The sequence below is a fragment of the Neopelma chrysocephalum genome, unplaced genomic scaffold, assembly GCF_003984885.1.
Source record: "Neopelma chrysocephalum unplaced genomic scaffold, ASM398488v2 Primary Assembly neopelma1_74, whole genome shotgun sequence".
NCBI classification, from domain to species: domain Eukaryota; kingdom Metazoa; phylum Chordata; class Aves; order Passeriformes; family Pipridae; genus Neopelma; species Neopelma chrysocephalum.
This window is the reverse complement of record NW_020897735.1, coordinates 536,735-553,436: the sequence shown is the minus strand read 5'-3', so window position 1 is coordinate 553,436 and position 16,702 is coordinate 536,735. Positions and strand designations below refer to the sequence as shown.

Here is a 16,702-nt window from a genome sequence, read left to right as displayed (position 1 = left end):
GCACCCACTCCTTAGCACAGGGCTGGTGTCCAAGCAGGCAGGGACTGATTAAACCCCCCAGATGTGGAATTGCTCAGATGATCCCCTGGGTGCCCCTGGGTGTAAGAGCAGCACAGGGCTGACCCACCACAGGGACACTGCCTTGCCTGGCCAGGCAGCTGGGCAGGACACAGCCAGCAGCAAAGCAAGGTGGAAAAACAATTTGGCTTTTAGATTTGTACCATTACTGGTTTACATTCCTGGGCACGGAAGAACAGATTGGTTTAGTGTCCAGGGCTCAGCTACGGAGGAAAAACGTGATCAATTATTCAGAAGAGACTTCCAGTCTCACATCAGAGGTTTGTCTTCTGTCTTCATACATCTCAACTAAGTGCCATTTCCCTGTGGCACAGGGCATAATGCAAATGGAGAGGCTCTAATTAGCACACCCAGGAGCCCAGTATTTGTCTGTTTTCTGCTACTCCTTACACAAGCCCAGCAGCTCCCACCAGGCTCCAGGAGCACCCCTGGCTGCCAGGAGGTTTGGAGTGAAACTACACAGCTTGGAAATGAATTACCTGTTTGAACAGAGGGGAAGAGCTCTCCTGGAGCAAGGCAGCTGGGTTCAGGCTGGCAGACCCCTCATCCTTCTGGACCATAACCTGTGGAGCCCATCCTGCCCCAGGCTGGGGGATGCCATGGGCAGCCGGGCACAGGGAACACATGGAATCGGCCACTTTGTCACTTTGTCACAGCACAGGTGTGTGACAAAGTCTCTCTATCGACAGCAGGTTTGATTCAACCTCTGCTGAAGGCACTTTTGGTTTTGACTGTATCCTCAGGAGGCAGATGGCCCAGGATGGGCTCAGTGAGGGCAGCCAGAGGAGCTCAGTCATCTCTGGAGTTAGTCTGTACTCCAGCCCTGTTCAGCCATTTTCCAGGGAAAGGTTCATGGACTGTAAGTGCCTCTAAATACAGACATTGAAGGGCCTCACATCTGGTTTTGTCAGAAAACAAAGCTCTGAACTGTGCTGCTGCTGCACGAGGTGTTTGCCCAGAGCAGCTCTGAAGCCAAGCAGACTTTGGGGGAAGGTGGGCACTCACCTGCACTCACTCACCTGCACTCCCTCCCAGGCCTGGCCCCAGCTTAGAACCTTTCCCATAACCAGCACCTTCCCCCTGTAACCAGCCCAGCAAAAATTCAATCTCTCCAGCTCCACAGGCAGTCTGTGCCTCCACAGAAGCCCCTGGCTGTTCTGCTTCCACTTCTAAAGCCACTTTTAAGTTTTCTTTGTGAGAATTAATTCTTTGCAATAGCAGGGAACAGCCTCCAGCAACTGCAACATACTCTGTACAACCAAAATCTGCATCAGAGACCTGGATGATCCTTGCAGGGAAGGTTTCCAACTGCTTCCATTGCTTCTGGATGGGCCAGGAGCCAGCCAGAGGTGCAGCCAGGCTGGGTGGTGTCACTGAGGAGGGGGCTGGAGTCCCCCTGAGAACAAAACACTCACCTGGGCCTCTGACACTTGAAAATACCATTTTGTTTGAGAGGAGCTGCTCCCTGGGCACAGGCTGCACGTTCATGGACATGCTCCATCCCTGGAAGTGTCCAAGGCCAGGTTGGACAGGGCTTGGAGCAACCTGGGCTAGTGGAAGGTGTTCCTGCCCATGGCAGGGGGTGGAACTGGATGAGCTTTAAGGTCCTTTCCAAACCAAACCAGTCTGGGATTCTGACAGAGGAAAAGATGATGAAGGGCAGGTAGAGAAGGAGAAGCCTGTGCCAGGAAAAGAGAGGCAGTTAAATGCAGAGAACAGGTCACAATTCTCAGCATTTACAACCACCACAGTCCTTGGTGGTGCCACCAGACACGTTTCTGGTCTCAAGGTGCTGCCCAGCCCTGGTCATGCCTGGAGGCATCACCAGCAGCTCACACTGACATCAGAGAGCTCAGGGAAGGAGGCAGCTTTGAGGAGTGCCTTCAGTGCTCTGGTTGGATGACAAATCCCTTCAAGGCAACAGCACCTAGAGCTTGTGCTGAGCAGGAGTTTACATAAAGCAGGAATCAGCTTGGATATCCAGCCAAGTGCAGCTACTGGCAATGACAGATGTGAGACAGGCAGAGCAAGCACCAGGGGATGTCTGAACAGAGTCCAAATCCCACCAACTGCTCCAGCCCTGGGGACAGAGCACTGGAGATTTCTTCCCAGTGCTTGACAATACCTGGAGTGACTCCTGCTGGGGTGAGGAACTGGAAACCATGCATGTTTCTTTGCAAGTCTGATTGAAAACTGCACGTTTCTTTGATATCAGCAAAGAAAAGTTGGGCTCTTACTTGCTGACAACTTTCTCATTTAGGACCCAAGACAAAGAACCACAGAGACATTTCAATCCAGCAAAATAACTTTATTTCACAGGGCAAATAAAGTGGTGATTCCAGAGTTGCCCGGCAAGTGTCAGCTCCATGATTCGTCAGTAAATGTTCTGCTGGTGACTCGAGGATGCAGCTCCGTGGCCACCCCTCACAATCATTTCTTAGGTTTAGATTTCAAGTGAAAATACATTCAGATTTGCTCCTGCCAGAGCACTGCTCACGAGTACGTGGCTGGCAGTCACTGAGGAGTTAATTACAGAGTTACCTGATTCGTATGAAAAGAAAGCAACACTTCGACCCACGAACCCCTCCCTTCGAACCCCTCCCTTCTGCAGTGCTGCTGCTGCTCGGGGCCTTCTCAGCACACGGAGGGGACACACCCCGGCCTTCCTGGGGCCTCCGCAGGAAAAACAGCGACTAAAACACAGCAGCAAAAACCAAGGCAGCTTTAACTGCCCCTCTGCCCCCTGCCAGCCTCAGGGATCAATAACCTGCTCCTGGCACCCATAGGAAGGAGATGCCCAGGGCAGCCGCCCCTCCCCGGAGCTCCAAAGGGATCCGGGCACAGCACAGGCCCTGCTTTGTGCCGGCAGCTGAGCCCGGGAAGGTTGAGCTCTTGCTTGGTTTCATGTAGGCGTTGTTTTGGTTTTGTGAAGTATTAAATAAATAAATACGGCTGCTGTCGGTAGGATGGGGGGTAGCTCCGAGCCTCCCGCGCTCTATCCCGGCTCCCCCGTGCTGCTCGCCTGGCCGTCCGTGCTGGGCACAGTCCTGCGCTTCCTCAGCTGCATGTCTTCATCCTGAGGGAAAAGAGGGAAAGAAAGCACAAATTAACCCCTCAGCATCCTCTCTGAGCTGGATAAAATCCGTCCTCTTCCCCTCCACCAGCTCGGATCAGCCCAGCAAACCAAACCATCATTCCAGCTCCTCACTCAGAACACTGGAGCCTTTTTACACCCTCGCATGGGCACCTTCCCAAACCATCCATGTGCTGCCACTGAGAAGCTGTTTGTGCCCAGCAGGACAGGCAGCTTCACCTTTCAAACCCCCTGGCCACAGTCAGAGCAGCAGGGCTGTGACCTGGCTGAGCTCTGCTGCTGGGGCTGGGGGTCACACCTGCTCTCACAGTGCAGGTTTGCCTGGGGATGGACCTGCTGTCCCACAGAATCAAACCACGGTGGCTGGAAGGGACCCCTGGAGGGTACAATCCACCTGTCTGCTCTAAGCAGGGCTCACTCTGGTGCTGGAGCTGGTTCTTCAGGGCATCAATTTGCTTTTCAAGTATCTACAAGGATGGGTTTTCCACCTTCTTCCTGCACAGTCCTTGGTGGGTCTCAGCTGTGTGTACAGGGCAGGATTTCCCAAAGCCAGGGAGGGTTTCCTTTAGCACAGGTTGTCACCTCTTGGCTTTTTGCTGGGCATCTCTTCTTCTTCCACGACCTTCTCCATACCCACCCTCAGGCAGCTCCAGACAGCTGGCAGATCCTCCCTTCAGCTCCTCTCTCCCAGCTGCAGGAAGCAGCTCCCTCAGCCTCTCCAGCCCTGACCCACCTCAAGAGCAAACCCACGGAGCTGCAGGGCCAGGATTTAACTGTGGGCAGGTTTTTTTGCCACAGGCAGCACCACTGTGGCACCACTGGCCCGAGCAGGGTGAGCATGTGCCACTCAGTGCCTGTACTAACAACAAGCAAACTCATTTCTGCACAGTCCTGCCAGCCAGTCCCTCCCAGGTGCTTCTCTCAGCATCCTTCCCAACACCTCCCCCTCACACTGTTCACCCAGGGCTCAGCAATGACCAGGCACTCCCTGTTTCCAGGACAGTTCGTACCGAGTCAGAGTCTTCTTCAGCCTGGTTGCTTATGAAATCCAGATAATCGTCCTTCTGGTTGTCCAGGATTTCTTCCTCGTACTCAGTCTGGTAGTCTGACTCATCTAAAGAGAGAGGAGAGAAAAAGAACTGGGTTTAACTGGCAGGCAGAGAAGACTGGGAGAGGAACCCTTGCCTCCCCTGAGCACTGGGGCAGGTGAGTGCCAGAAAACTGGCAGCTCAGTGAACTGGGACTGCTCAGCTCTCCAGCCACAAAAATAAACCACGTCCTCTGTGTGAATTGGTGTCCCAGAGCCCTCCAGAATCCAAGGGACCCACAGCAAGAGCAGCACCTGGTCCATGTCATTCTGGTGGGCACTGGCTGCCCAGCCCGAGGGACACAACCCCTGGCAGTGGGGAGGTGCTCCCTGATGAATGCCCCTCACAGCTCAGCTGCTGTCCCACCCCTCAGCCCAACCAGACCTGGGGACACCTTCAGAAGCCTTTGAGCTGCCAGTTTAAACTCCCCTGGACACACACTGGCTGCAAGCAGGGGTCCCAGGCACAGGGGGAGCAGAATAATCACGTGCTGCAGAATTCCTGGTGCAGAATAATTACGTGTCTGTCACAGTCACAACTTCACAATCCCACAGGGGACAGTAACATTTACACTCCCTTCCTCCAGCAGATTAACATAACTTAGGGAAGCTCAGGAGCTGTGCACAGCAGCAGGACAGGGCACCAAGCCACTTCCAAGGAAGGAGACACATCAGGGCAGAGCCAATGCCTCTCCCAGCACCTGGAGATCACCAGGAGGGTCTGTAAAACAGGCAGTAGGAGCAGCACCCAACAAGGGCATGGAGTAACAGGACAAGGGAGAATGGCCTTAAGATGAAGGAGGGCAGGGTTAGATGGGATATTGGGAAGAAATTCTCCCCTGTGGGGGTGGTGAGGCCCTGGCACAGGTTGCCCAGAGAAGCTGTGGCTGCCCCATCCCTGGAAGTGTCCAAGGCCAGGTTGAAGCAACCTGGGCTAGTGGAAGGTGTCCCTGCCCCTGGCAGGGAGTGAGATGAGCTTTAAGGTCCCTCCCAACCCAAACCAGGCTGTGGTTCTGTGACTCTCCCTGCTGGCAGGGCTGACTCCCCACAGCAACTCAACACTCAGTGAACGCGCTGGGCTGGGGCCCATCAGTGGCTCCAAGTTCACCCCCAACACACCAGCAGCCCCTGCAGAGCCTGTCCCACCACAGCTGACACCAGGAGACATGTGGGCAGCACCTTCCTCCTCTGGCCCCCAGTTCTTCAGAATGCAAGTCAAGGCATGGAAATGACATTTTAATGTTAGCACTGAAATCACTGTGTGACACCCGTGCTTCCACCCCTTTCCTGAGTTAATTCCAGTGTGCTCTGAGCTGCTGAAGCAATACCTGGGATTCAGCCCACTGGTGAGGAAAGTGGCTCATGTTTAAACTGGATCCTTGATTAAGTATTTCTCCAGGGAGCTGTCAATAGCATCTGCTCCACGCTGAAGACAACAGCACAGTCTGTTCCACAGCCTTTTCTCCCAACATGGTAACTACAACCAACTGCTAGAACATTGGGATTAAAGGCATTTGGTCTTTTGTATTTTATTTTTAATGCTTTTTTTACTGTGGATCAGAGAATCATTGTTAGTTTCTATGAAAACCACTAATGATAATCTTTGATAAAACATCCCAGAGAAACTGGTGTGAACAGCAACAGACACAACAGTTTGGAGTTTACGCCTCTGATAAATCCAACTGCCATCAAACCCAGACTCCTTGATTTCCCCAGCACTACTCAGCATTGAACAGGTCTTTCTACAGATACGAAATCCAAGAGAGGGGTGTCCCTTCTCACATCCTTCACAAAGCAGCTCTGGGTACTGGAGGGGGGAAAGGAGCACAGGAGGTGGCCCTGCTGTGCCCAGACATCACCTTCCATGGCCCTGCTTGAGGCTGAGGCTCACAGTGACCACTCCTGGGCACTACAAACCTCCCAGAAGCATCAAGCAGGACTGAGGCCTTGCTGCTCTGCTCAACTCACCAACACCCAAACAACTTAAAATCAAGCCAGCCAAGAGGAGGTTCCACCATGGAAAGGTACCTGAGCCTGCCCTGAGCAGGGGGAGCATATTCCCTGCAGGAAGGGCACATTTCCACACCCAGAGAGGTGCTTTGTGCTTCTGTAGCTGGTGGCATTTCTTTTATATGGGCCTAATTTCTGCAGGCAACCTCCAACCTGAAGGCAAATGGGGCTGTGTGGCTGCAGGGGCTCTGTAAACCCTGGATGTAAATCAGGAACCTGGGAGCTCAGCACAGCCTCAGGGGCACTAGTGCCTGATAACTGTGTCCCTGCAGAGGTTTTGGGATGTCTCCTGCTTCAGCTGCAAACCCAGGCACTTGACACCACCATTAACACTTCTCTTTCATAAATCCTTTTCCCCAAATGCCCGTTGCTACAAGTGCTTGATGTCCTTCAGCCAACCCTGGGCCTCAGCAACCCCTCCCAGGGGGGAGTGTGACCAGGGATGTGACAGAGCCACCCTTGGGGATGGCACCTGTGCTCCCCTGGCCACAGCCAGGGCTGTGAGAAACACAGTTAGAGCTGAGCAGAGGGATGATCCCAGCTGGGGGAGCGTGTGGATGGAGAACAGGAACAGGGGCACAAACACTGCAGTGGCTCAGCTGTGAAAGGAGCTTCTGGTGTGCTACAGACAGCTGTGCCCTGGCTGTCAGGTACTTGGGTCACTCTGCTCAGCCCTGCCTGAGGGACAGGCTCCCCTTTTTTAATTTTTAGATGGTTTTAGTTATTGCTCTCAGTTTGTTCAAGAGTGGAGAAGAAACTCCACTGCCCTTTCCCCCCAAAGATAACACAGCTCCTGCCCCTCCAGGCCTCTCACCCTCTGTGCTGACCCTTCCCTGTCCATCAGAACATGAGCCTTTCTCTTTGATTTCTTTAGAACAAATTATTGACATAATTCCTCCACCCAGCCTGACACTTGCAGTGTGCTGTCAGAACAGGCAGAGCCTGTGGTCTGAGATTGCCCTCAGGAAGGGATTTCCAAGGAGAACAAAGCCTTCCCCTGCTCTGACAGTGCAGTTTCACAGCCCCCCGTCCCCTCACCCACATGGGCCACAAACTGTCAGACCACCTTCCCCACCCCCCTGAGCAGAGCAAAGGCTCACAGCACACACAGGGAGCCACCTGACAGCCACGAGGCCATGCCAGGGAGGTGTCACCCTCCATCTGCTTCCCCCGTGGCTCCAGGGACCCCTTGAGCAAAGCAATGCCATCCTGGAGGCACTGTGTGCTCAGGGGAATGTCACTGCAGCCTCTGCCACCCAAAATCATGAGTCACTCACAACGTGAGCACAAAGGATCCTTCATGACACAGTGCCCACATGAATGACTCTCCTGCCACCCTCTCCCTCCTCTGGACTCTCCACAGCCAACTGATTTCAGCATCCAAGAGGAACATGTGGCACCTGCCCGTCCCACCCTGTCCCTGGCAGCCCCTGCACAGCCCCTCCTCAGCCCAAAATGTGCCCATCTGCTTTCTGAGGCACATCCCTTTGCTCCCCTCGTGCCCATGGCCCCTCCCAGCAGAAAGCAGGATGTCCTAATGTGGGGAATAATCAGGAACTATCTAAAGCAGGAGGATCTGTCCCAGTGCACTGGTTAAATCTTAGCAGGTCTCAGTGCCTGAGCCTTAAATAACCACGTTCCATGACCTCTTCACTCTTATTCACAATGTCTGCTTCAACCACATTTGATTAATATTTTCTTCATAAGGCATATGATTGTAATTAGCATTTCAAATTACCACAGGGACATCTCTACAAACAGTCACAGATGGGAGCACTGCTAACTTTAGCTTTCCCTCTGCAGGAACGAGAATCAGGAGGAGGGGAAGAGACTGTTCAGAAAGAGCTCCAGCCCTGGTGACACACTCAGGGGTTTCAGGCCTGCAAAGCTCTGCTCCTTTTGGTCACAGGAGCTCCAGTTATGGCACAAACACGGAGCTGCTCTGCAGGGCAGGGCTGTCACAGGGTGCAGGAGCTGTTACCTGCTCCTCATTAGTTCACTGGTGCTCCCAGAACAGGAGCACACAAAAAGCAATGGAGCCAGTGAGTCACTCCTGATCCTACTCACGACAGCAGGGAAAACATCCTTCAGGGAGAGCTTTAACTCAGGCAGAGCTTTAACTCAGGCAGAGCTTTAACTCAGGCAGAGCTTTAACTCAGCCTCCTCCTGCCTCCAGAGGGCACAGACCGAAGGGCGAAGCCACAGCAAGGACAGGCCCAGCCCAAGGGGGACATAAACCTGTCTCTGCATGAGTTGCTACACGTTATTTCACTCAGATGAGACCTGAGCAGGGATTACTCCCACTGGGAAACCAGGCTGGAGCACACCAGTAACAGGCTGACAGCTGATGTCTTCCCATGGAAGGACATCCCACGGCCGGCCTCTCCTGGTGGAGGCAGTGGGAGGGGGACACGGAGGGTCTGGCCTGGGCACAGCTGCAGGAGGGGCTCTGAGGGAAGCAGGGCCAGCCCACCATGGCCAGCAGTGCCCAGCAGGGCCAGCCCATCATGGCCAGCAGTGCCCAGCAGGGCCAGCCCACCGTGGCCAGCAGTGCCCAGCAGACACTGGCACTGGCAGCCAGCCCTGAGCTGTCCCAGCTCAGAGCACGGGGAGGTGAAAGCAGTCAGGAGGCACAGGAGGAGTCAGCAGCCACCCATCCCTCCTCCCTGCCCTTCCCAACACTTCCACAGCACCAGCAGATCCCCCCACTCACCGTCTGCCACAGGGGCCTTCACGGGCTCGATCCGGGACACGATCTCCGCCAGGTCCGTGAAGGAGGTGGTGGGACAGGTCACGTTCTGAAACACAGGGGGAAGTTTTGGGCATGTTAACAAAGACACACAGCAAAATCCAAACAAGTCAAGACTGTATAAAAATGATATTGAACAGACAAAGCTCCAGACACATAAATTCTCCACATCTGCCCCCTCAAAAACCATTACTCATCAGTGAGAAATCCTCAGAACAGCTCTCCTGATGCAGGGCTGGTGGCGGAGATGGGATTCCCAAGTGCCAATGGTGGGACACGCTCTAATGGCTCCTATTCCACCCATGCAACAAAGAAGCCTCATTAAATATTTAGCAAACTGTAGAAAAGACCCCAGAGACAAGAACCAGAGGGTCTGGGCCCGGGACAGATGATGTTCACGTCACTTGTTTGTCCTCCATCACTGTCACTTTATAAGGACTGTCTGGGCCAAGTTCATCCCCCAGGGAGGTTTTGCTTTCCCTTGGGAGAAGGAGCCCCAGTGCCCAGGTGGGACACAGACCTGGTCCAGCCCTCAGCTGGAGTGGTGCCACGAAGGCTGCAGGGACAGCTGGGCACTGGGGTCACCAGGACCCCCATGGGGACCCCATAAGCCACAGAGCTGGAGGTGCTGCAGCAAGAGCCTGAGGTACCTGCAGAGAGACACATTTCCCACTGTAATTCCTCTTTCCAATAAACCCTTTCTGTTTTCACTCTGTCTCACCCAAGCAGTGGGCAGAGTGTTCTCTATTTTGAGAAGTCCCTGCTCCAGTCTCTCCTCTGAGAGGAACTTTGGAATTTAAGAACTGTTTTGTTTTTCCTGTATGACATGAGTGGCCCCACCTGCTCCTCGGGACCAGGCACAAGGTCACCAGTGGACACCTGAACACCTCTCCCCTTTCTTTAAACCCAGTGATTTTAATGAGTACAACATCAGGCCCCACCCCAGAGGAAAGGGATGGGGAAGAGCTGGCAGAGGGAACGTTACTGACACTGGGAATTGCTGTGGCTGTCATCCTTCCAAACACCCAGAGCTGCCCACGTGCTTCCAGGAAGGGCAGTTTTCTAACACAGGGTTTTATGAACAATTCTTTGCTCTTCTGGCAAGAGCACGAATCCTATGAATCATACAACCCCTGTGGGGTCACAGCAGCAGCCCATTACTGCTGCAGCAGAGCTCTCTCAGTTGACCTTTCATCTGTGACTGACTTTTGATGTAATTTAGAGCAGCTCCAGCACTGTGTGGATCCAGGACAAACAGCTGGTGGGCAACGGTGGGCAGAGAAAAGCCCACAGGGAATGAAAAGGTACCTGCATGAAGTGGAACAGCAGCAGCTCAGGACACACACTGCCAAACACAGAGAGGGTGGGAGCTCAGTGTGACCGGAAAGGAACCGCCAGGGAGGTGAGTCAGCCCAGGCTCATTGTGAACATCCAACCTGAATGTCCCAGGGAAGCATTTGCAGAAGGCTCTTTCCCAGGACAGGGGAGGAAAGCTCCTACATCTTCAGTCTGTGCCATATGACTGAATGATTCTGTAAGTGAGGGACAGGGGCACCCTCGGGCCACCACACAGACCCAGCGATGTCTGAGGCCATCCCTGGACTCTCAGACCCAAGGGGACAAGGGGGTTGCACAGAGCACTTGGGCAGCGTGTCCCTGGGAACAGGGAGCTGACAGGGACTGGCTCTGGATGGGATAAAAGTCCAGGGCACTTTATGAACAGCTGAACAAAATCCTGTAGGAACATCACCAAAAGGTGCCTGAGGAAAAGCACCACCAGCCCCTGAGGTGAGGACTGACAGGAATGAAGTGTGACCAAACCCACGGGAGCATCTGTCCCTGTCACTGACCCGCAGATGGTCCCAAGGTCAGCCTGTTAGAGGACACTTGGGGAGGCAGCTGCACCCAAAGCCTCAGCACTAGGACTGGAAAACCACTTGTGGGAACCAGGTGTCTTCCCACACTCGTCTGATGCTTTACAAACAGCAATGTAATGTTTAAGTGTTTCCTCTCGCTACTTTTAAGGACAAAAGCACCCTCCCATCAGATAGCACAAAGCAAAGAAGTGTCTCAGATCCACCTGAAATCTACTCTACTCTCAAACTTTTCTGATATTTCTTTTTTTCCAAGGAGGAAAGTATGCTCTTTGGCACAATCTTTAGGAAATAAATTAGAGGAGAAAGACAGTTACTATTGTAGTCCGCTGGATTATATTTAGCTTTGACTATGAATAACACCTCAGTAGACAAAACTTCCCCAAGGAGATCCAATTAACGGCACTGCAATATTCTGTGCTGGGGAAGAGTAAGGGCTGCTCAAAGTGAGGTTTATATAAGGTTCCTGTTGTTTATGTCTTCAGTATTTGCATTTTGGAGACAAGATAAACAGGGGTTGAATTATCAAAGCAAAGGAGAAGTATCTAAATGATTAAATATCTGGATTTTTAACTAAAAATTCGATGCTCACGACACGGAAACAAGACGACAAGAAATGGCACTTGGCTCTCAGATGTTGAACGCTCCAGAAATAGATGAAGAGCTAAAACACATAAAGCATCAAAACCTTCACTAATCAAAGGCAAGTTAAAAATATCAGCTGTTATCCCTGGAAGATAACAGAGCTAAAGGACTTAAGTGACTCTAATGGACTAAGAAAAGCAAGACAAACACCCCAGTGGGAGCTGCAATACTTGTCACTTTGTAGAAATAAATCTACGGAAACAAAAGTCAGATGAAAAAAAAATCTTGGTTTTTACTGGACTTCGGAGGACAAGCAGATGATCCCTCAGGTCCCTGGAGCACAGCCTGGACTGGAGTCCCAGCTCCTGCCCCATAACCCAGGGGGTTGGTGAGTCACTCTCCCAGCCCTGTTATTTCCATACTCGTGGCTTCTCAGCACTTGCTGCCTCATTATCAAGTGCAGTGACAGGCTGTGTCTGCACCAAGGACGTGACATATCTGATCTCCAGGGTAGTGAAGTGCCACAAAACCCAGGGTAGATGTGCTAAATGTTCAACCTGCTGCTGCCTGCACAGCTCTGACACCACGATTCAGCTGAAATATTCCCCTCAATTACTGTATCCCATCTAAAGGGCAATTTTAAAAGCAGTCTTCTTTTCAAGAAGCGTTTGTTACAGAAATGAATGTGTTTGAGCTTGTTGCTAATTGGTGATAAAAGTGAGGCTGAAGTAGGACACAGCCATTTCTGAGACACACATAATTTTCCCTGCCTTGACTTCTTAATTAACACACAAACCCAACACCAGCTCATCCCATCTGATCATGAGGTGTCAGAGGCAGACTGGGGGCCCATCTTCTGCAGCTCACATGAATGCACCTCCTCACCCAGGTTATTTCTGTCCTGGTTTGGGAATGGTATTCACCTTCCCAGCAAGAAATCACAAGCTGAGGAGTTTTGGGGCTCCATGGATCACCGGATCCATTCCCCAAACTCAGTCCCGAGTGCTCCTCCCAGAGCTGCTCACCCTGCCAGCAGCTGGGGCAGGATTCACCTGATGCTGGGAAGTCACCAGTGCAGGTCCCCTCACACAACCAGAGCTGAGGGCACCTTTCATCTCCTCCCAGCATTTCCATCTCCATTCCCTCAGTGACTCACAGCTCTCCCCTCTGCTGGCACAGGGGCTCTGAGGGCACCACTGTGGGCGTCAGCCCCCCCCAGCTCTGGGCCCATGTCCACCCCTGCCCTTCCTCTCACCACCTCCCTCCGAGCCAAAGTGCTCTACCACCCACCTCTGGAGAGCTGCAAATCCTCCCTGTCACTGTTCACCTCAACTGACTTTTCTCAGAGAGGCTCCCTACGGTTATGATTCATTTGGGCCATCACTTAAAATATTACTGCTCACTTCCCTCTCTCTCTCTAAAAGACAATAAAGAAGAATTACTGGGTAAAACATGAAGTCTTTGTAGCATTTGGGTTTCAAATCAGAGGGATTCAAAGGAGGGGAAGGATAGTGAGCCCATGTATTATAATATACTACCCAATTCCTAAAAAAAGTGATAACTTTCTTAAAAGGAACTGGAACTTCCCCAGCCCAGTCAGGTTGCTATGAACCAACTCCAGAGGCTGAGCTCAGCCCTTAAGCATTAAACCAAGAGATTTTTATCTACTTGTGAGCAGACATCGATAACCACACAGCAACACCACACAGCCTGTGGATTTACCATCACCAGGAATTTACAGTAACTGCTTGGAAGAGTCGGACTGGGCAGGACAAGGTGTGTGACACCCCAGACCTCCACAGCTCCACAGGCCTCCTGGAGCCTCAGTGAGGGCTCCACAAAATGCCTTTGGAGCAGAGGAGTGAGGAAGAAAAGCAACAAATCAAGAAAGCTGCATCCCTGCAGGGATTTTAACTCTTGGCTAAAAACACATCTCCAGCGAGGGTTTAAATCAAGTTTTCTGAAAGCACCTGAGAATCATTTGAGTCACATCCTGAAAGCCAGCAGTGACTGAGATCAGTGCCAGCCATCCTGATTCACATCCTCTGGGAGAGAGACACATCCCTGGCACACAAGTTTCCAGTAATAAGAACAATATCCAGGTACCACCTGAAGCTTGTGGCACAAGAATAAATGAAAAATAACTCTCAAAAGGTTACTTGTGGCTGCCCACTGTTGCTCAGGGAGGGAGTCCAGATGCACATGGGTACCAGTGTGAGCCTCACCTGAACCCACAGACCATCTCCTGGGAGCTGCAGGGCACAGGCACAGCCTCTGCTCCAGGAGCAGCTCAGCCAGCAGCCCTTGGTGCCCTCACGGCTGCTGAGGGGGGAAGGAGAAGGGAATGGTGGGCATTGAAACACAGAAACCTCAGTTTTGTGCCTTGGAAAATGCAGGTTCCTGGTGAAATCCTGCCTTCCCCCATAGAACCATGGAATACCCTGAGTGGGAAGGGACCCACGAGGATCACTGAGGATGCCCTTCAAGGACATGTGCGACCAATTCCAGGTTACAAACACGGTATCAAGGACCTGCTAGAACAAAACAGCAACAGGAGAGCTGCTCTCCAGAGCACTGCAGCACCTCTGGGGCTTTCACAGCCCCCACCTGAGGACATGGATGGGTCTCTGCATGGGCACAGTTCAGGAATCAGGGATGGACAGGCAGTGTCAGGGCTCAGGCTCTGGCAGAACACACCTTGGCCACACTGATGGTCAGAGAAGTGCAGGACCTTGTTCAGCCAGGGTGTGGTTCAAGGAAAGACATTTCTGAAGAACTGATCCCACCCCTGCTTGCCCAAAATACAGCTTTCACTAATAGCTGTGAGCTCACAGAGAGGACTCAGGGCAGTCACCATTCCCTCTCCCAGCCCTGAGCAGTTCCTTGCAGGAACAGTGAAGAACAGTCGAGCAGCTCTTGCAGAACAGTGCCTTTCACTGAGCACTTACATCAGTTTTGGACTTGCAGATCTCTTGCCTGTCCTTTAGCATCTTGTCAAGGACTCCACTCCTGCACCAGACATTAAATACGGTTTTCCCGTGCTGATATCCCACTTCCTGGAACAAAGAAAGAGTCAAGAGAGAAAAAGTAATTAATAACTTATAAAACCCCATTATATGTTATCATGTGCAAATAGTAGGGAATCCAGAGCTCTAGCCCAAAGCCAGGATGACTTCTGCTGCCTTCCAGCCTCAGCTACATAAACTCTCCAGCCCAAAACTGGGGGAATAATGAAGGAAACAAGGTTCTATTTTAAGTCCAAACACCAACTTCAGTATCCAGTGAAAAGTGCCACCTTATGCACTATTTTGACAGCACTGAATAATGCCACAGAAAGAGGAGCTTGGCATACTGAATATGCCCTTCCAGTCCTGGCTCTTTCTTTGGAAGAAGGTAACAACCCATATACATGTATCTTCTCTCCTTTTGGCTCAAGAAGAGCCAAGGAAAAAAAAAATTTCTCTGCATAGAAAAGCTCCCATAGAGCCCTGGTTCTAAAATCTCTTGAAATAAGTTAAGGCAGACAGCACTGAACGTGCTGGAGCAGAAAGGATGGCAGGTGGACACCACCAAACCCACACACTCCACGTTCCTCTCGTGTAAAAGTATAAAGTAATTTGTGCTTGGAACAATAACATGGCACTGCCACTAGCAGGGAAACAACTGGAAGAAATAGACCCAATACTGCAAGTTTTACTCTTTTTCTCAAAAAGCAGCAGAAATGGTGTTGAAAAATCAAATGGAAAGGACAGAGCAACAGCTTTTGGGAGCCCTGGATCCCAACTCCTGGCAGCAGCACTAACCCTGGTGTGGCAGCTCTGAGTGTGGGAAGCAGCCCTGGCTGAGCTGGTGTTGCCTCTCCTCTGGTTTTTGGATGAGGGTTCAAAGCATGAGTGGCACTCAGGGTGGAATTCACCTCCTGTAATCCATCCCAGCTTCCCAGCCCAGAGTGGGTGTGATTACTCAGGAGAAAAAGGACCTGACAGCTCTGGGTCAGCCTGATCCAAAATAACCACGAGAAGCTGAGCTTGGGGCTGACACAGGTGAGAGGTTTGACAAGCAGATTTAGTTCCCTGGAACTAAACCATGGTGCTCATTTCTGTTTTCTGTAAAATCCAGGCACAAGGCTGAAATTAAAACTCCCCCTACTTCCCAGCCCATAAGGATAAAGGAATGCCTGGATTGCCCCTTCCTTTAAGGTCAGCACAGTTTAAAGTTCCCTTGTGGACAGAAGTTATTTAGCTCCAGAAGCCAGGAGGGTGCTGCCCCTCCATCCCTGCAGTGTCTTGTGCCAAGAACTGGCTCACAGGCAGTGACATATTTGAGTTACTGCACTTTTTCAAGTTTTATTCCACTGACTACATTTGCCTGGTGTCTTTACATCTCTTTAACACCACCACATTAGACTGAACAGGGATGTGACAGCTCATGATGTGCTACTGTGATGAACTACCAGACCTGTCTGTCAGGGTTCTCAGATCAGCCAGGGCACTCCAGAGTAAAGAACATTATTTATCAGCAAAGTCTTAGAGCCATTGGCAGCCAGCAGTGTTTGCCCAGGAGCCAAGAGACATCAAATAGCCTAGAGAAAATATTTGTAGTGGGGAAATCAGCTGGTGGTTTGGAACAGCTGCTGTGTGTCCTAAGGACTCTCCCAAATGTGAGTCTGCAGGGCTAAACTGTGTTCCTGGGTTTGATCAGTGTTTATAAGCCAGACAAATCAATCTGCAGCCTAAGGAGCCTCCCAGCTTCTCACTAAGCTATAAAGGAGATTGACTTAAAGAAGAAGTGGTGGGTTTCCAGCCCAGGAGAAGAGCAAAGCTCTGCAGATACGCCTGGAGGTGGGAGATCCCTGCATGGTTAAAGCAGGCAAAGAATGGGAAGAGACAGTAAAATCCCTTCCACATGGAGCCAGAATCGCTGCTTCCACCTGGGCAGGGACATTTCTGTTGGGATTGTTGGATTCTGTCACCAAGACAATTCTCTGCACACCTGGAGTCAGCTCTGCCCACGCTGGGTTCTGACACTCAAACAAACACAACCCCATCCCAGCACTGCACAACCTGGTGGCACCTTTTTTACAACAACCACTGACATTGGTGCATTCTCCCAACCCTCTGTCGGGTGCAGAGGAATTGTGGATGATGTTTTATTAGCAGAAGTGTTGAAACATTTAACAGAGCCAGGTATTTTCACACTTCCCCCCATTTCTGGGATTCACGGCC

General features: G+C 51.7%; 1 protein-coding gene across 2 annotated transcripts in view; it reads right to left on the bottom strand.

The window, feature by feature from the left end:
* Positions 1 to 2,365: 2,365 nt before the first annotated feature.
* The window catches only part of PNPLA7 (patatin like phospholipase domain containing 7), a 142,848-nt gene continuing 128,511 nt past the window's right edge, over positions 2,366 to 16,702 (bottom strand). For both annotated transcript variants that reach the window (XM_027687457.1, XM_027687458.1), the window contains exons 33-36: positions 14,426 to 14,533; positions 8,983 to 9,067; positions 4,183 to 4,286; positions 2,366 to 3,154 (exon numbers count right to left, since the gene is read on the bottom strand). In XM_027687457.1, coding sequence (XP_027543258.1) covers positions 3,074 to 3,154; positions 4,183 to 4,286; positions 8,983 to 9,067; positions 14,426 to 14,533 — 378 coding nt within the window. In that variant the 3' untranslated portion in view covers positions 2,366 to 3,073. The remainder of the gene's footprint in view (positions 3,155 to 4,182; positions 4,287 to 8,982; positions 9,068 to 14,425; positions 14,534 to 16,702) is intronic.